This window comes from Mus pahari, chromosome 13 (genome assembly GCF_900095145.1).
Source record: "Mus pahari chromosome 13, PAHARI_EIJ_v1.1, whole genome shotgun sequence".
Classification (NCBI taxonomy): Eukaryota; Metazoa; Chordata; class Mammalia; order Rodentia; family Muridae; genus Mus; species Mus pahari.
The window spans coordinates 46,014,010-46,034,399 of NC_034602.1; the positions used below are offsets into that span (position 1 = coordinate 46,014,010).

A 20,390-nucleotide genomic window follows, 5' to 3' on the forward strand; every position below is an offset into this window, starting at 1 on the left:
TAGCAAAATGAATTCAATTAAATTTGTTCTTATAACCTTGTCACTAAAATGAAGGGTTTGAATCAGAATCCTAAGGTCTCTTGTTGCTTTAAACCATGTGTCTTCCAGAGTTCCTATGTACTGCTTTACTTTATCCACTCCATATAGCAGCTTGGCTGAGATGTGCAGGTAAAACTTGTTGAACTGAAAAGTATAAAAGCACGGAACGTTCTTTAAAATATCTGGAACAACAATCCAGATTGCCATGGCTTGTCTAAAATTGAAACTATGAGAATACTATAAATAAATAAATAAATGGTCATACATAAGTCTCCCTTTTAATGGTTTTAGAATATTAAATTGAGGACCCACCTTCTTGCTTCTGACATTCTATAGCTTTTAGGAAATAAGGGGTCTCAGAAGATTTGCAATAATGACAAAATTAGTTGGGTTCTTCAAAATTGCCCCCCTTTTTTAATAGGAAAGATCAAATAATAGCATTAATCCTTATTTCCTTTATCTACAGACTTCGGATATCATTTAAATGGATGGTTCGAGCTTTTTCTGGATACTTAGCTACAGATCAACTCTTGCTTTTATGGGATAGAATTCTAGGATACAACTCTCTGGAAATCCTTGCTGGTAAGAGTGAAACCCATGCTGTTGCTATGTGAAGCCCCATTCCTGTTTAACACTCACTGGTTATCATTAGAGAGGGGTCTTCATTCACCATTTCTAGTGTATGAACATAATAGATTGAGCAGGCTTAGAAAACACGTTCCGAAGTTGTACAGTTCTGATGCATCCATTTAACTGCTCTATTCCTAGTCCCCGGGAGGTTTATACAGCAGGGAGTGTTGCCTTTTGCTCTTAACCATGAGCTTCATCACCTTCTGTCCTGAGCCCCTTCTCAGAGGATGAGCATCCTGCATATGTCTGGTCTTCTGGTCTGCAGTTTATCCTAGATTTCTAGATTCCAAACCTTTTCATCTTTGCTAGTAATCTCTGCTGAAATTATTTCTTTTAGATATTGTCTCCTAAAAACAAATAAACAAGTAAACCATTTCTCCCTTTGCTCAGAGAAGCCACAGAGTCATCTATTGTTGATGCTTAAGTAGTTAATACAACTGATGTACACCAGGGCAATTCCACTGTAGCCCACTAGTGTGTCACACTGTAACACTCCTTTTGTGTACTGCACCCACGTGCACAGGTGGCTCCACTGCTTGATCACTAGGATTATTAGAAAATTCCAATAACAGGATTATCTCTACAACAATAGATGGGGCACAGGAAAGCTGGCAATGTTGTTTACTTCCTTTCTTCACTGTTAAAAATCACCTCTCTGGGAAATTGCAAAAATAAGGCTGGTCTAAAAAAATAATGGGCCAAGAGTATTCTCTGGGCACTATATTAACATTTTCTTGAATGCCAGAAGCCCATAATATTTGGGTGACATTTGGAAAGGTGAAATTAGAATAATAAAGTATCATGAGAATAAATGTTACCCCAGATGCAATAAGATGGCCATTGATTAATGCTCCAATAGCTCCAAGCATCCTTCTCTCATTTTTCTTAAAACTCATACAGGAGGACGGTGACATATCATCTAGGGATGGAGGACGGTGACATATCATCTAGGGATGGAAGGGATCCAGGGAGTGTCTGCATTTTCAGACATTTCTAATAAACTGCCCTTATCCTCTGGTGTAATGCTTAAGTGCTAGGTGACCATGCCCTTCTCAGAGGGCCCATTTCCTTAAGGATAATATGGCTTATTAACATGTGCCCTCCTTAGGCCCTTTGAGATGGTTCAAAGTAAAGATGCCTACTGCCAAGTCTGACAACCTGAATTAAATACCCAAAACCCACATGGTGGAAGAGAGAACCACAAGTTGTGTTCTACACAATCTGATTTCTACATGCAGACCATGGCTTCCATATATGTACCATGGCGCTCTCTCTCTCTCTCTCTCTCTCTCTCTCTCTCTCTCTCTCTCTCTCTCTCTCTCTCTCTCTCTCTCTCACACACACACACACACACACACACACACAATAACATAACTTTTAAAAATTAAAGTAGCCCCTTTTTCTTGAGAGAGAGAGAGAGAGAGAGAGAGAGAGTGTGTGTGTGTGTGTGTGTGTGTGTGTTTGTGTGTGTGTACCCACACACCAGAAGAGGGCATCAGATCTCATGGAGCTAGAGTTGAAGGCTGGGAACTGATCTCAGATTATGTAAAAGATCAGCAAGAGCTCTTAACCTCATGTCATCTCTTCAGCTCCAGATCTGCCCCTTTCAAACCAAGATCATTTCATGGTTTTCTCTACTTTCATTCCCCTTCCTTAGAGCCTTCTAGTTTCTCTACAAAGAAGTCTGGTTTTCTGCTACCATTTCTAAATGACTGAATTTAATATTTCACAAAGTTCCCCTCCTTCTGGTCTACCAGACACTGGGAAAAGTATACTCCACAGCCTTTGGCCTCATTTCAGAGATAACGTTGGGCAAATTTTGTCATAGAGTGATTAAGTAGAGTAAGCTCTGTGTCACCTGAGAAGTGGCAGTTTTAATGTGAAAGAAGCATCAAGTTAGCAAGCTTTCAAAGCCCTTGAGACTTAAAGTCTCTGACTTTGTTGCCTCATCACCCCCATAGCTGAAGGGAAAAGGAAAGAAAGGTGTGCAGGATACTAGATTAGCATCTCTGCAGAGGCTCTGTTAACCCAATATAGAAATTAAAATCAGACTGGCAGCGAGGCAGGAACCAATGCACATGGCGCATTTACCCACTTTCTCAAATGCTCCCAAACCTCAACAGGGAAGAAGTCTAAAACTGGGGTGCAGAAGCTCCCAACCTTGGAAGTCACATAAAAGCTGTAATAATAGATCATTGCACATAGAGATACACAGATTCCCTGATTATGTCATACAATTTTGATACAGCTGTTTAAGGGCTACCTTTTTTATATATATATCAAGCATGTTATTGTAGAATCTTTAGAAATCTTTCCACAAATATATCTGTCCTAAGGACTTACAGACCACTAAAGAAGAGCTTAAAACAAGTGTCATAATGTCATGATAGGGTTTATTAAGATTAAATTAATGAGAATAGTTGTTTAAAAAAACAAACTAAACATAATTTCCATAACTCATATGAAGCATGATTTCAGTTAAGAATATCCCAAAGTCTAGGTCCTCTTGTCATGGCAAGCAAGCCTGTTGTGAGTAGAAGGGTTGGACAAACTCAACATGAAGCAAACAGAAAGGCACTTGTGTGATGTGACACCCAGATAAATAAAGGCTATGAGCACACATTTGGATGCTGAGTTCAATCAGTGGACTTATCTACCTTGACAGCTGACCTCCATCTGAGCCTCTTTCCTACTACAGCAGAATATGTGGACATCCTGTCAATCATTCCGCCAACTGCTCAACTACATACAGGAATGAAAGTGGGAATCATATTTCTTAGCTTTTAATATGTTTCCACTCTCCAAAACATGATTCCAGATAATGGGAAGTGATAAACAATTGCTGGCCTGCGGAAATGGTTTTGATACTCTTGTGAACATAGTGCCCCATAGCTTTAAATACATTTTTAATCCTTTTCAGTGAAAGAGAAAATCTTTGATCCAAATCTCCTGTGTGCCTTATTCCATGGTGAATAGTTCCAGCTGACTTATTTTTAACTTGTATTTTTATTATTCCTTAGTTTTCTCCATGGTCTTCCTATCTAATTATGATGCTCTTGCCAAGACTTCTCAAACTCTCTCATCCCCAAGCAAACTGCCTGAGCTCTTTCCAGTTACTGGCTACACTGATGCTTACCTGGGGGGTGAGAGGCCTGGACAGCAGGAGCCTGATGTCCATTCCTCAGGCAGAGCCCTCCACCGGTGAGGGCCCAGGACCACCACCGTCCTGATATCCTTTCCTCAGGCAGAGCCCTCCACCTGTGAGGGCCCAGGAACCACCACCGTCCTGATGTCCATTCCTCAGGCAGAGCCCTCCACCTGTGAGGGTCCAGGACCACCACCGTCCCACCTTGCAGGCAATGCCTGGAAAGCCCCCTGTACTGCAGGAAAGCTGACCCTCACAAGGGAAGCGCAGTCTCTGGTGTCGCGGCTGTCCCTACTCCTTGTCTGTGTACTCAAGTGGGAAATCATGCAAAGGTCACCTGCACAGGCTTTAGGAGCACACATAAGTGTCAGCTCTACTGTTCCTACCTGTGTGACCACAGACATGTCAGCCAGCACCCTGTGCCTCAGTCTCTATAGTAGCAAAATGGACTTGATAATAGTGCTTAGTGCAGAGTGCATGGGATGAGAGCTAAGTGCCAAGGCTGTTCTCACAGTAAATTACTGCTTAAAAGTTTGTGTTAGCTGTGCAATGCACCTAGGAACCAGTCTCCTGAGCCATTTTTAATGCTCATTACCATGTGTTCCCCAACTGCAATGCTCTAAAGGGTAGGGAATGCACTAGTACCTCAGACCTCAGGCCATGGGGAACAAAGGCAGAGTCAGGAGTCCTCTGCAGGCAGCTTTACCTTTTCAGGGTCACCTTTCTCATACATGGGTACTCTGCACCCCATAACTCACCGCTCTCATGGAGTTTCATGGTCGGTTCTACACACAGTATGTGCTTCCCTGGCCCTTGTGTGTGCTTAACAGGAGCAAACAATCCCAATGTTTCCTACATAATGCCTGTTACTAAACTTCAAATTATCTGTATGTTTTCAAGGTTTCAACTTACTGTAATTTGTAATGTTACAAGCTACTACTGTAAATATCAAGATTAACCCCACAACATCCTTCTGCATAGAAGCATCCATTTGTGATACTAAGAAAGTCAATAATGAGTATGCAAAGATATAACAAAATATTATAAAATCACTTTTTAAAGTTTGTTTACCCATGCTTCTACCAGGATAACCTCCCTTAAACATATTAAAATGAATTTTTAAATCTTAACTTCATGTTCCAAAGATTTCTCAATATTATAAAGTCTGTGAGCTATTAGAGCATATTTCAACAGTTACAGTGTTAGTTGTAGGTGTGAAAGAAATCATTTAAAAAATGACTTTGTAAGACCAACAGATTTTTCTTTCTCCAAACTGTGGAACTCACTCTGTGAAGGAGTCAGGCTCCATTCTCTAGACTAGATGTCCCACTAGGTATGACTCCCTAAGCAGAGGTCCCTAAGCAGAGGGCGGGGCAACAGCTGCACTGCCTGCTCCTTCGCCTCCTCACCCTCCTCACAGTGGCTGGAGCAAGGCGTGAGTGTGGGCTGCTGAGGAGGCTGGCCGCCTTTGACACGCTGTGCGTTTCTTTCCAGTGCTGGCAGCTGCCGTGTTTGCTTTCCGAGCAGTGAACCTGATGGAGGTGACATCACTGGCTGCAGCTGAAGTAAGGATAAGTTTCACTCCGATGAGATGGAAATAGTTCCTGAGAGGCCGCCAGGCTGTCACTTTTAGTGTCTGGTACATAGGACACGCACTACTTGTAGCTGAATTTTTTAACTCGGGTAAAACCTATAAATTCTGAGTTAAGTGTTATTAAGTACTCAAATTTCCCTAATTACTTGAAAACAACCTTCTTATGAAGGGTCATAAACAAGATTATTACAGGAAACCATTATAACCATTATGGGAAACCGGATACCTAGTGACTTTAATTGAAGCCATGAGGGGTTATGGCACAGGTTCTTGTTGTTGCACATGTGTTACAAACAGGAAAACTAGTTGAAAGAGTTAAATAGTATGCATTTGAAGGACATACCAATGACATGGGCTTTGGATTCTTTTTGGTGGTGAATGATTTAAAGCTGATTTCTCTCTCCCTCCTTTCTTCCTCCCTCTCTCCCTCCCTCCTTCCTTTCCTTTCCTTTCCTTTCCTTTCCTTTCCTTTCCTTTCCTTTCCTTTCCTTTCCTTTCCTTTCCTTTCCTTTCCTTTTTATGGCATCTCTGTTTATTTCTATCCATCTCCAAAACCAGTATGATCCTCAGCTTCTGCTGGGGCTCCACCATTACCCTCTCTCTTCCTGCTCTTTCATGATGGAATCTTCTTTCCCATTCTCTAGTACCCATGCTTGTACTGGTGCCACTCAGCATGGATGTGTGACCCAGGGGTTTAATTAGGGTTGCTTTCAGGAGCTCAGGTGTAGGGTTATTTACTGACGTATGGGCAACTAACTTAGCAGCAGCTAAACCACGGAAGAAAATGATCCCCTCCCTACAGCAGCCATTAACTGTCATGAGCTGAGGAACAGTGAGGGCCTGTGAACCCGCCAGCCATGCCAGGTGCACTTTTGACAGGCTTAAACTTACACAGGCCGGCCTCATGAAGGTCATCCCAGGTTCACAGCCCTGTGCCCTCTCCACCTCTTACATTTTTTTCTCCCCCTTTTCACAATGGTCCTGAGCTTTAGTAACAGGCTGAGCACTTGACAATCCCCAAAAGAAGATTCTATGATATAAGGCTCAGATTAGCCCCAGTCTGTGTGGGAGGAGCCCATGAGAGGGACTATTTGCAATTAACAGTTGTTTGAGGAGTTCATTCTTCTTAGCAGTGTAACCACTGATAAACTAAAGCTGATTGTAGAGTTTATACCTAAGATATGGTTCACTTAAGTAGTGCCCACCCTAGTGCTATATCTGTCAACTCTTCAGTAGCCTTCTATGTGGTGTGTATAAAGGGAAGAGGATGTTTATTTGTCTTGCAACTGAATAAATATTAGCTCCATCTCAACAAGATTCCCTTCAGTCCTTTACTCTGTACACTTGAGTAACGTGTCTAGGATTCATAATGGAGGTTTATTTATAGAAGCGAGCTGAAACGTTAGACCTAGAAACCCCCACCACCTTGTGTATGTGAGGAGAGTGGAGTGCTCCGGGTGGGTCACTTTCTTATGTGCATTTAGATTGTGCACATGCTCAGAGATTCCAAGGAGGATGTTGTAGTAGCATGGTGAGAGACTGAAGCCAGCGGAAGAACGTTATGAGAATGACCACCAAGGGCACACTGAGCTGGTGTTTCTGTTGGGAGTGCTTTGACAGACCTTGATGTTAATCATTCCTTTTTGGTTCTTTGTTCCAGGCAGTTCTGGCTGACCTTTCTACTTTAAAAGTCATGCCTCTTCTTCAAATTTTTCTGTTTGCTACCATCACCTGATCTTCGAGGTCGATGACAACACCTCTAGTTTTTCATTAGGAACGAATCATGAACTATGCAAACCTGCATACATCCAGAATTAAACTTTGCACATAGCCAATAAAGATCATGTTCCCTCCGCCGTTAAACCTACGAAGTCTTCACTTTTTCAAACAATAACCCTACACACCAAATACTGTGCTTGCATGCTGATGATTGTCAAGAGAGAAGCAATAGATATCAGTTCTTCTGAACGAGCATCCTCCATGCAGATTCCTAACTGGTAACAGGCTCATACCATATATGCAATAAGAACTAAAGACACTGTAATAAACTTGAAGAGGTAACACAGCTTCTTGTCAGTTTGTAAACTTCTCCCTAGATAATAGTTTTATTTTATAAATTGCTCCCCACTAAAGCTAATTGGTTGGATGGGGCTTTAAAAGTCTTGAAAATAATGCATTTGAGTGGAATTCAAATGTACTTTGGTATTTTTTATCAACTTTTAATTTATGATGGATTTTCAGATCCCTCCCATTTTATTTCTCCATTAAACATCTCTGTTGGGAAAAGGTATACAGATATCTCTAGTAATCTTTTGACTTGTTTTTGTCGTTGCTTTTTTTGAGACAGTCTTCTATATAGTCCAGTCTTATATATCTGCTCACTGTAGCAGAGGATGACTGAGTTCCCGATGCCCTCGTCTCCATCTGCCAAGTGCTGGGATTACATGTGTCCCACCCCACCTGCCCCATCTGATGCTTGTTTATTCTTTCCTTTGGAAGTCAGAATGTATAGAGGAATCCCTTTGCACTTCCCTGCCTCCCAGCTTTTACACAGAAGCCTTGCTGCTGCAGACGCTGACAGTGACACCTGGTGCCAGATTCTGTTTCCTTGGAAGAATACAAGAAAGAGGAATCAAACCCAGCTCTGCTTTGCTGAGCTTGGTGCTTCCAGATTGCCTTCAGAGCAGAGCAGCTTAGTAACACCAAAAGTGTGCATTCATCCTTGCCACTGTTCAAGGCACTGGGTCTTATTTTGGTGTTTATTATAAGCAAAGCATTTTGGTTTGTTTTATAATTCTTAATGATATGCCATTTCAGTACATGGAATAACAGAATGTAAAGGGATTGTCTTCTGATTTTAGGTAAAAATTGAAGATGCTGATCACTCTAATAAAACTCAAATCAATAGATTGATACTCTCCTTATCTGAAATTTATTAGGTTTTGTCCAAATGTATCTTATAAATCTGTTATTTTCACAGCATATATTAGGAAAACTATGATATTCAACATAATACTTCAGTGTGCTGAAGTTCGGTGTCGGTAGCTTACTGAGGATCTAAGCTCTCTCACTCATCAGGTACTTGCTGACTATTTACTCTGTGATTGAATCTTAATAAGTCCCCATCTTACTGTTTTTGGTGACACATTGTGTCATGTGTCTTGCCATCCTGCATGTCCAGATGCCCCTCCATGGAGGAGACAAGCATGATTCTGGGGCTAATGTCCCCCTTTGTCACAGTGGCAAAACTATTAGGAAGCAGTTGTGTTTTAGATAATTAGTAGAGAAGTACCCATGCCCATCTTTAAACTTTTTAAAGAAAAATGTAATTTTACTAGTTAGCGATATTGTAGTTGCCTGATACACTCCATCGGAGAGTTCTCCTAAATAATTAGATCTGATATTGGCAGTTAAGCGGGACACCAGACAAACACCAGTAACAAATTATTGTTTCTGCTGTTTATCTTACACAATTATGAAGGACCACATGAGTAAATATGTATAAAAGTGATTTTCTTAAACTTTAAAAGACTAATCAAATGTGGTGTTATTAATTCTTATGTAACAGTTTCACTCCAACTGCTAGAAGGTCACACATGAAAAATGCCCAGCTTCCCTGGCATGTCTATTGTATTTCTTGGCAGCTTGAGATGATGTGTGTTGAGAAATGAATCTGCTCTCATTTAGTGCAGTCTACCCTAGCCGGTTGCTCTGAATTTTAGTCCCAGACCAAAGCTGGTAGGCAACCTCACACTTTGCCACTATGGCAACCCCAAGTTGCTGCTGTTATCTGCTGGGTAAGTGCTAGAGAGAGAGCCCTCAGGCCGCTCTGCCCATTCTATCCCTAACTCTGCTTCTGCACCCTGCCTCCTGTGCTGTCTCTGATCAACCATTGACACCCCCTTCCTTCTGCTCTGCCGGTGACCACGGAAGTCTGGAAGGCAAGTGATGACCTGCTAATGGCCACGAGTGAAACAGCCTCACAGGCAGGTTATGTTTGGTTCTTCTGAACTCAGCCCACTAACACACACCACAGCTTTATGTAGAGAAGAGCGTGTCTAACCGTCTCTGGACCAGGATGTTTTGCTACTGCAGTTCCCTGAAAACTAAAATGCCCAGCTTGATTTAACTGCCTGCCCAGTGCTTCCTGCTCAGCCTGGGCTCTCTCCTCCCACTCCACAGGGAGAAGAGAAACCAATAAACTCTTACCTTCTCTACTGGGTAGTCTAAAGCTTGGCTTGATCCCCATATGTAATTTCTTCCTTCTTGTCTCAAGAAGTCTTTAATCTATTTCTATCATTCTTTAAATCCTGACTAGTCTGAGTTATTTCTGTCTTGACAAAATGTGACCACTTGTTGCTTAAAGGATAAAGTCTCTGCTCATCAGTGTAGCAGCAATAATCCCTCATGCCTGGCCTTTTCATTTCGTTGTCCCATGATGATCTTCAGCCAGTTCCAGATGGTCATCTCCTCTCTGTAGAGAACCCACGTGTTCAAGGTCCTACTCAGAAAAGGCTCTTCAGTTGCCAAGATATGCTGGATCCTACACATTAGAATTATTCCTGTGTCTTTGTTCCTCCATTAATGTGGTGCTTATAATAGTGGGTATTAGTATGGTCATCATCATTGACTTTCTAGCTATTCAAGACAAGAAGAGATTGTCTGCGTGAGTTTGTATTTCCTGAGTTGTTCCAAACTTTCTGGGATACGTTTTTCTTAAACACAAATAGCCAGTCTCGTCCTTCCACAAAGGCTCTGAGCTCTAATCACTGTGTGCTTCAGGTGACCCTGACTCCTTACCCCAAGCTCTCTGTGTTGGTCAACAGTCACATGTGCCATCCCACTGGCCATAGAATGAATGTCTTTGATATAGACTCAAAATCTATGACCAGTGAAAGCCAAAGAAACTTGGTTAGGAGGCTCTGATTTAACCCTCCAGGGAAACTGAATGTGAGGAAGAAAGACTATGGCCCAGATCCAGAATCTTGTTAATGGAGAGATAGAAAAGCTGCCCTTGGTTCTTGTGGATCCTCAGAATGCACCCCAGTAGGCTTCTGCTGGACCCTTTCTTATATAGGTCAAAGGATTGCCTTTGCTCTTTGCATCAGAAAGGATTACTAATGTCTAGTTATTTTCCTTTGAGGCTTGAGATCTATTAGGTGTAGAAGCTCAGTCCATACCCTGTTCAAAATGGTGTAAGACTTCTAAACTCCTTGAGTCAAGGCAGAACCGTGGCCTTACAAGGATAAAGCCTATCTTCCGTGCCTACCTGATTGATATACCTAACTAGGGTCTTTGACCTTTGACCCTTTGTCATATAACTCCCTCGCTTAGAATTCTTTCTCTTCTCTTCTTACCCAACTACAACTTGTACCTCAGAACCTACCTCAGGTGACACATCATCAGGAAGACCATTCCTCATATCCTAAATCAGCCCAAATCACGCCACTGTCCTACTTGTCTTTGTTCTCTGCTACATGGTAACTCCTCAAGGGCCAAAAATGGTCTCATTTTAGCTTTGCATTTCTACAGCCAAACAGTCCTTGCCCCATTATAGGCTTACTAAATGTTTACAAGTGAATGGACGGGGCCATCTAACTCAGTAGTCATTTTCCTCATGATGGTGACACTGTTCAGAGTGACATCTTGTCCAGCATCATGTAGCCATTTTACCTTTAGTTTCCTAAAGAGAAAGTTTTAAAGGGAATAATATCTTTAGAGGAGAAAATTAATGCTTTATTTTTTTCATTTAAGTGAATACATATATAATAAAACTGAACATATGTAAAGTAGAATTCTCTTTAAGTGTACAGTTTAGTACAAATGGATATACCTATGTCACCACTTTTGATAACTGAGGTAGCAGAATGTTCCTCTCACCTAAGACAGTATATCCCTATGTGCCCTTCCTATTCAGTCTCCTGTACTCACAGGGGGGACTCCAAACAGTCACAGAACTGTGGCTAGCCCTAAAGATTAGGCTTTCTTCTCTAGAGGTTCAACATCTATACTCTGTGTCTGGCTTGCTCTACTTGGCATGATGTGCTGGATTCATACTGTGGCATTGGTGGTGCACTGTCGATTGTGGCTGAATACATATCTTCAGAGAGGCATGTATCTTCCTTTCCCTGAGGCAAATGCCAAGTATAATGGATGATGTGAGTCATGTACACACTTGTTTACCTTCCTGAGAAGTCTTCAGGTTCTTGTGTGAAGTGATTCCACCATTTACACTCCCACCAACAGTGTAGGAGTTGCAGTGGTTCCCAGTCCTGGTTGATAATGTATTAATTAAGTTAATAGGTAGGCATGTTTTGGTTTGGTTTGTTTTCTGTTATTTCCCCAGTTAGATAGAACAGCACCTTATTATGCTTTGTTGTTGTTTATACATAAGTTATTATTTTATAGTCAACTCTTTTGTTCATTTAAAGCAGTTACCTTCTTATTACATTTTAAGACTTAATTATTATGGACATAGCATAGAAATCCCACTCTGCATTATCCCTTATTTTTATTAAGTATACCTTTTTTCTTTTTAATTTTTATTTAAAAATTTCCCCTCACTCATATTTATATAAAATTCATTATTTCCCCCCCCACACACACAACACTAATTACCTTTTTCAACAGCAAAAGCTTTTATTTTGTTGAAAACAAATTTAGCATATTTTTTCCTATTAAAGGGGTTTTGTGTACTATCTATAAAATTCTTGTGTAACTTAGTTACACATAGTTTCCCCTGTTTTCCTCTGTAAATTTTATAAATTTAGCTCATTCATTTAGAGCTATTTTTTTTCCTTTAGTTCCTTTAGTGTATGTGTCAAGTTAAGGGCTAACATTCATGTTTTCACTCTGGTACCCACCTTTGCTAAACAGGCCACCTTTTCCATTCTGCATCACACCTCTATAAAGTCGGGAGGAGGTACTAGCTGGTATCTCCACTTGATTTTATTTCCTGTGTATTTGTGTCTATCCTTACTGCAACAGTATAGCGTCTTGATTTTTGTGGATTTGCAGCAAGTTTTGGGATTGACAGTATAACTGTTCACTTATGTCAAAATTATTTAAGCTATTTCAGTATTATTGCTAACTTTTAGAATCAGCATTTCAGTTTTTCCACAAAATAGCTTGTTAGGATTTTTTTTAATAGCATTAGCCCTATAAATAGACTTAGGGACAATTGATATCGTAATATTGAGCTGTCCAATCCATGAACACAGTATATCTTTTCATTTACTTAGCTCTTTTAAATTTTCACTCAATATATTTTAGTTTTGAGTGGACAGTTTTCACACTCATTTTGTTTAAAATATCCCTAGATGTTTCACATTTCTGTTATTGTAAATTATATTTTTAACTTTAAATTCCAGTGTCTTGTTAATATATAGAAATACAACTAAACCTTTTATATTGACCCTGTATCCTAAAATCTTGAAAAACTTAATACTTCTGTTATCTTTTTTGGTAGCTTCCCTAGGATTTTCTACGTATATAATATACCAACTACAAATAAAGATTATATTGCTTCTTTCAAATCTTTGTGCCTTTGGTTTCTTTTCTCTCTTTCCCCCCTGTTTGTTAGCCACTAAGTAGAACCTGCAGCAATGATCAGGAAGAAGCCAAAAGAGGGAGAAGAGAACCAGGGTCTCCAGGTGAGAAGACATAGATAGCCAAGTCACTCCACTGGTAACATGCTGGCGTAGAGGCGCCTGTTGTTATCTCAAAGAGCAGCTGGCCATAGTCATACCATGCCAGGCTTCCTCCTTTACAAATGGAATAAATTATGAAGATCCCTTGAACTATAAAGCATAAATTATCTCTAATATGCAAACTGTCCTGAACATATACTATACAAAGCTTGCCACCATCGACTTGGATGATGGACCATCACATGGGGCCGAGAGAGGGAGAGAAGAAGGGAAGAAAGGAGAGAGGAGACAGATGGAAAAGGTCACACTTCTTTGAATGCTGAAGGGCTTTTTCCTCTAGACGTGAATGAAAATGGTAATGATTTGTGTAATAATATGAAAGATGATGGAAAGAACCAAATCTCTGTGCAAAGGATGCTTTTTGTGGGTACAGCTAACAAGTCTCCATACTAAGAATAGTTCCCAACTGTCAGAGGTATGCATGGTACAAGGCTGGGATTCCGGTACAGAGATGCAGGACCAAGAGATGAACTCTCCTGAACAGGAAGCCAACCCAGTCAGTGGACTCAGCAAAAGAAAAAAAAAAGAACCAAGGGCCTCTCCTCCCATTGATGACTGATTAGGCCATCCTCTGCTACATATTCAGCTGGAGTCATGAGTCCATGAGTACTCTTTGGTTGGTGGTTTAGTCCCTGGGAGCTCTGGGGGGTACTGGTTAGCTCATATTGTTGTTCCTCCTATGGGGGCTGCAAACCCATTCAGCTCCTTGGGTCCTTTCTCTAGCACCTTAATTGGGGACCCTATGCTCAGTCCAGTGGTTGACTGAGAGCATCCATTTCTGTATTTGTCAGGCACTGGCAGAGCCTCTCAGGAGACAACTATATCAGGCTCCTGTCAGCAAGCACTTCTTAGAATCCACAATAGTGTCTGGGTTTGATGATTGTATATGGGATGGATCCCCAGGTAGGGCAGTCTCTGGATGAAGTCATCAAAATAATTTATAATAGTTAAATGCCTCAAATATATATGATATCTTCTGAAGCTAAGAGTAATATGCACTCAACAAGTTTTTAAAATCTATTTGGAACATTAAACATGACAGAAGTAGAAAAAAATCTCTTTAAAAAGTCTTCTATGAAAGAAAATTGTGACAAGTTCCTGATTAGACAGAAAATGTTCCATCTCCAAGGGAGAATACACAGTGTAACTGGCTTCATAGAATGAACTGGATAGTGTTCCTTCTGTTTCTATTCTGTTTCTATTCTACTAATAGTTTGAGGAGTATTGGTATTAGGTCTTCTTTGAAAGTCTGATAGGATTCTGCACTAATTTCATCTGGTCCTGGGCTTTTATTGGTTGGGAGACTTTTAATGACTGCTTCTATTTCTTTAGGGGTTATGGGATTGTTTTGATGGTTTATCTGATCCTGATTTAACTTTGGTATTAGGTATCTGCCTAGAAAATTGTCCGTTTCACCCAGATTTTTCCAGTTTTGTTGAATATAGGCTTTTGTAGTAGGATCTGATGATTTTTTTAATTTTCTCAGTTTCTGTTGTTATACTTTTCATTTCTGATTTTGTTAATTTGGATACTGTCTCTGTGTCCTCTGGTTAGTCTGGCTAAGGGTTTATCTATTTTGTTGGCTTTCTCAAAGAACTAGCTCTTGGTTTGATTGATTCTTTGTATAGTTCTTTTTGTTTCTACTTGGTTAATTTCAGCCCTGATTTTGACTATTTCCTGCCATCTACTTCACTTGGGTATATTTGCTTCTTTTTGTTCTAGAGCTTTCAGGTGTGCTATCAAGCTGCTAGTGTGTGCACTCTTCAGTGCTAGTGGAGGCATGAAGAGCTATGAGTTTTCCTCTTACCACTGCTTTTATTGTGTCCCATAGGTTTTGGTATGATGTGTCTTCATTTTCATTAAATTCTAAAAAGTCTTTAATTTCTTTATTCCTTGACCAAGTTATCATTGAGTAGAGCATTGTTCAAGTTCCATGTGTATGTGTCTTCCGTTGTTTTTGTTGGAATTTAAGATCAGTCTTAGTCCATGGTGATCTGATAGGGTGTATGGAATTATTTCAATCTTCTTGTATCTGTTGAGTCCTGTTTTATGACTAATTATATGGTCAGTTTTGGAGAAGGTGCCATGAGGTGCTGAGAAGAAGGTATATTCTTTTGTTTTAAGATGAAATATTCTATAGATATCTGTTAAATCCATTTGGTCCATAACTTCTGTAAGTTTCAATGTGTCTCTATTTAGTTTGTGTTTCCATGATAGGTCCATTAATGAGAGTGGGATGTTGAAGTCTCCCACCATTATTGTGTGGGGGCTATGAGCTTTAGTAGAATTTAGTAGAATTTCTTTTATGGATGTGGGTGCCCTTGCGTTTGGACCATAGATGTTCAGAATCGAGAGTTCTTCTTGGTAGATTTTTTCCTTTGATAAGTCTGAAGTGTCCTTGCTTATCCTTTTTGATAACTTTTGGCTGAAAATTGATTTTATTCGATATTAGAATGGCTACTCCAGGTTATTTCTTGGGACCATTTGCTGGGAAATTGTTTTCCAGCCTTTTATTTTGAGGTAGTGTCTGTCTTTGACACTGAGGTGTGTATCCTGTATGCAACAAAATGCTGGGTCCTGTTTACGTATGCAGTATGTTAGTCTATGTCTTTTTATTGGGGAATTGGGTCCATTGATATTAAGAGATATTAAGGATAGTGATTGTTGCTTCCTGTTATTTTTGATGTTATTTTTATGTTTGTGTGCCTATCTTCTTTTGGGTTTTTTGAAAGAAGATTACTTTCTTGTTTTTTCTAGGATGTAGTTTCCTTCCTTGTGTTGGAGTTTTCTACCTGTTATCCTTTGTAGGGCTGGATTTTTGGAAAGATATTGTATAAATTTGGTTTTGTCATGGAATATCTTGGTTTCTTCATCTATGGTAATTGAGAGTTTTGCTGGGTATAGTAGCCTGGGCTGGCATTTGTGTTCTCTTAGGGTCTGTATAAGATCTGCCCAAGATCTAGCTTTCATAGTGTCTGGTGAGAAGTCTAGTGTAATTCTGATAGGTCTGTCTTTATATGTTACTTGACCTTTTTCCCTTACTGCTTTTAATATTCTTTCTTTGTTTAGTGTATTTGGTATTTTGGTTATTATGTGACAGGAGGAATTTCTTTTCTGGTCCAATCTATTTGGAGTTCTGTAGGCTTCTTGTATGTTCATTGGCATCTCTTTCTTTAGGTTAGGGAAGTTTTCGTCTATAATTTTGTTGAGGCTATTTACGGGCCCTTTAAGATAGGAATCTTCACTCTCTTCTATACTTATTACCCTTAGGTTTGATCTTCTTGCATCCTGGATTTCCTGGGTATTTTGGGTTAGGACCTTTTTGCACTTTGCATTTTCTTTGACTGTTGTGTCAATGTTTTCTGTGGTATCTTCTGCACCTGAGATTCTCTCTTCTATCTCTTGTATTCTGTTGGTGATGCTTTCATCTATGACTCCTGATTTCTTTCCTAGGTTATCTATCTCCAGGGTTGTTTCCCTTTGTGATTTCTTTATTGTTTCTGTTTCAATTTTTAGATCCTGGATGGTTTTGTTCAATTCCTTCACCTGTTTGGTTGTGTTTTCCTGTAATTCTTTAAGGGATTTTTTGCGTCTCCTCTTTAAGGGCTTCTACCTGTTTACCTGTGTACTCCTGTATTACTTTAAGGAAGTTATTTATCTCCTTCTTAATGTCCTCTATCATCATCATGAGATGTGATTTTAAATCAGAGTCTTGCATTTCTGGTGTGTTAGGGTATCCAGGGCTCACTGTGGTGGTGGAACTGGATTTTGATGATGCCAAGTAGCCTTGGTTTCTGTTGCCCTTGCTTCTCATCATCTGGTTATCTCTGGTGTTAGCTGATCTTGCTGTTTTTGACTATGGCTTGTCCCTCCTGCAAGCCTGTGTGTCAGTACTCTTGGGAGACCAGTTCTCTCTGGGAGGAATTTGGGTGTGAAGAGCTGTGGCACAGGGTCAGTTCTGGGTACAGATGGAAACTAGAAGGATCCTGACTGTCCCCAGCTCTTCCTTGGTTCCTGTGTCCTCATGGCTCTGGGTGGGTCCCTCTTGAGCCAGGAATTTGAGCAAAACTGGTGGTCTTACCTGTGCTCCTAGGTGTGTTGGCACTCCTGGATAACCAGCTCTTTCCTGACAGTATTTGGGTATGGAGTGCTGTGGCACAGGATCAGCTCCAGGCACTATGGCACAGGATCCCTCCCTTCACTTCTAAGGTACCATCAAGACACGTAGTCTGAGTGACAGAGGGAGATGAGAGGGAAGGGAACAGTTCTTATACAAACAGTATTAACATAATAGTCACCCTTGAGATGGAAGCAAAGAATATAGACAATATGGTTGCAAACTTCCTCACATATACTTACAAATATTTTCCCAATTATTTTGCTGACACTCTACCAAGAATGCACTTAAATTCTACTTGCACCATTGCTGGGTGTATTACCTAGCCTTTATAAGCTTTCATTTTTTCATCTGCGATGTGCAAATGAATGTTAATTAAATAGGACTCGCTCTGTTCACTCCAGAGGCAGAATGAAGTTGATAGATGGGTTAAAATCTCATGTAAATGCCAACTTTATTCAGAGGACCAGGCAGTTTAATACTCTGAGGGTTAAGAGAATTCACATGAGTAAAGTGTCCAAGCATAAGGGCAAGCCACATGAGGCAGACAAGCAGCACACAGCAAAAACATGTTTTCCCATAGAGGCATCTGAAGAAATCACAACAGCCAGCTGTACTGGATAATCTGAAGTGCACTCACCCCTGTCCGTTACACCTGGGAGAGGCACAAAAACATTCCAAGCAAAACCCCATGTTTTGAAGCAAGACGAGAATGCCTCTAAAACATTTAACACTAGGAAGTTGAACTCCTAAGGAAAAAAAAGACAGCACTCATTACCTGGGCTATACAATTAAAAGGTAAGTAGCCAGGCAACACAAAAACCCAGCAGGGTCCATCAAAAATGCTTTGCCATTTTGAGTTTTCTAATAACAAATTTTGGAACGAGTTCATACTCTATATCCCTCATGGAAGTTTACACTGCACGCAAGGACATTAGAGACTCTGAGAGTGCTTACAGTGAAGTAACCTGATCGTCTAAGCACCTCGATGTACATCTTGTAGGTCGGGCTTCCTCAAAACACAGTCTGAGAGGATTCCAACTTTCTAAAATCATATGATGAACTCCAACACCTAGTGTGGTGAGAGCAGAAGGCAGACACTTTGGAAGGTTGCTGTGCTTTAGAGACACCAGAAGATTAGAGTCCCCGTGGTAGATTTAATGTTATTATAAGAAAAGAACAAGACTGATGCTTTCTTCCCAAGTGTCCACCCAAGGCCACCTACAAGCCAGAAGAAGGGCTCTCACAGTGAAACCTACCTTTTGGCAATCTGAGCATTCTAGCCTCCAGAACCAGGAAAAATGAATATCTGTTGTTTAATCCACCCAATCTATAATATTTCAATGTGGCACCCTAAGCCGTCTAAGGAAACAGACGGAGGAGAAGCAGATTTATCAGGAGATACAACCATTCTCCAGTTCAAACTAAACACTCAGAGCTGTGAGCCCCAGCTCGCTGCCTGTAGGAAGATTCCACTGTGCCATCAAAGAAGGAGTCTCCCAGGAAAAGTCAGTGATCTCATGAGTTAGAGAAGGCTGGGAAGGACAGAGGGACCAGAAAAGAGCAAAATACACCAGGAGAGAAAACTAAGCATCCTTCAACTGTGCAGCTGAGAGATTCTCTCATGTAATAAAAAAACTACTCAAGGTAAAAATTAAAATTAAAATAAAAGAAATAGCTACTCAAAAGGAATAAAGGGAATGTGCCTTCAAACTCACATGGGGCCCAGAATAGTGCCTGTCCTTACCAGGCAGAATGGAGAACCTCTAATGCCTGGAGCATTAAGTAGTGTGCATAGAAGGGGTTTGTCCCATCAAGGGAGAACATTAATTCTAGACTAAGTGCTATTCTGATCACTTCCTGCAAATATTTAAAAGATTCAAGAGGATTAAATGATTCCCAGGTAATTTATCCTGGAATAAAACTCAAGATTTATAGAATACAAACATACCCAACACCCAATAAGGTAAGATTTACAATACTAGGCACTTCATTTAGAACAAAATTAATAAACTGAAATGGACACTGATGATAGAATGGGCACAAAATAGAGGGTGCTTATTATTATTTCCTGTTTGTGCAAAAAGGTAGAGAAGAAGCTTGCTGCAATAAGTTGAGTTTTGGGAGACATTGTTAATTTAGCCATGTGCATATGTGCCTGAGGGTATATATACAGATATATGCATCCTGTGCATACAGGTATCTGTGGAGCCCCTGGAACTGGAGTTACATCTGGTTGTGAGGCACCATGTGAATGCTGGGAAGCAAACCCAGTCCTCTGCAAGAGCAACAAGTGCTCTTAACTGCTAGGCATCCTCCTGCTCCAGGGATCATTCATTGTAAAGTTCCAAGACAGTGTCCTAGAGAAAATGCAACACCTTGCATGCAGAGAAAGGGGATGCTTTAAAAGTAGGTTAGACCTCTTGGAAGAAAACACTGGAGTGAATCCTGAGGAGATCACAACAGAAGCAACCGGAAATGAAACAGAAGAGGTCATCAGTAAAATGTAAATTTTAAAAAACCTGGTGTGTGTGTGTGTGTGTGTGTGTGTGTGTGTGTGTGTGTTCATGTGTGTGTGTTAGTAAAGATATACAAAGACTGAAGCTCTTTGTTATTATTTATAATTTTATGTGCATTGCTGTTTTGCCTGCATGTATATCTGTGTGAGGGTGTTGGATCTCCTGGAACTAGAATTACAGAAAGTTATGAGCTGCCATGTGGGTGCTGGGAATTGAACCCAGGACCTTTAAAAGAATAGTCAATGCTCTTAACCACTGAGCCATCTCCCCATCCCTGAGACTGGAACTCTTATGCAGAGTTTATAAGAATATAAAATGGTGCCACTACAGTGGAAAACAATATGAGGTTTTTCTCAAAAGTCAAAAATATAAGTATAATAATATCCAACAATCCTTCATGTTTATGCAGAAAAATTAAAACTACAATCTCAAAGATTTGTCTGAACTCCTATGTTTGTTACAGCATTAATTGTACTAGCCACAACATGGAAACAACACAGTCTGTTGGTGAATAAGTAGATAAAGAAAATGTGGTATAAAAGAGCTCAAGAAACTGGACTCCAAAAACTCAAAAAATCCCATTAAAAAATGGGGTACAGAGCTAAATAAAGAACTCTCAACTGAGGAATATCGAATG

The 20,390-nt window shown here is 40.3% G+C and overlaps 1 protein-coding gene across 2 annotated transcripts in view; it reads left to right on the forward strand.

Annotated features, from left to right (window-relative positions):
- Positions 1 to 7,473, forward strand: part of Tbc1d19 (TBC1 domain family member 19) — a 99,040-nt gene extending 91,567 nt beyond the window's left edge. For both annotated transcript variants that reach the window (XM_021210471.1, XM_029545222.1), the window contains 3 exons: positions 506 to 621; positions 5,309 to 5,379; positions 7,069 to 7,473. In XM_021210471.1, coding sequence (XP_021066130.1) covers positions 506 to 621; positions 5,309 to 5,379; positions 7,069 to 7,143 — 262 coding nt within the window. In that variant the 3' untranslated portion in view covers positions 7,144 to 7,473. The remainder of the gene's footprint in view (positions 1 to 505; positions 622 to 5,308; positions 5,380 to 7,068) is intronic.
- Positions 7,474 to 20,390: the final 12,917 nt, after the last annotated feature.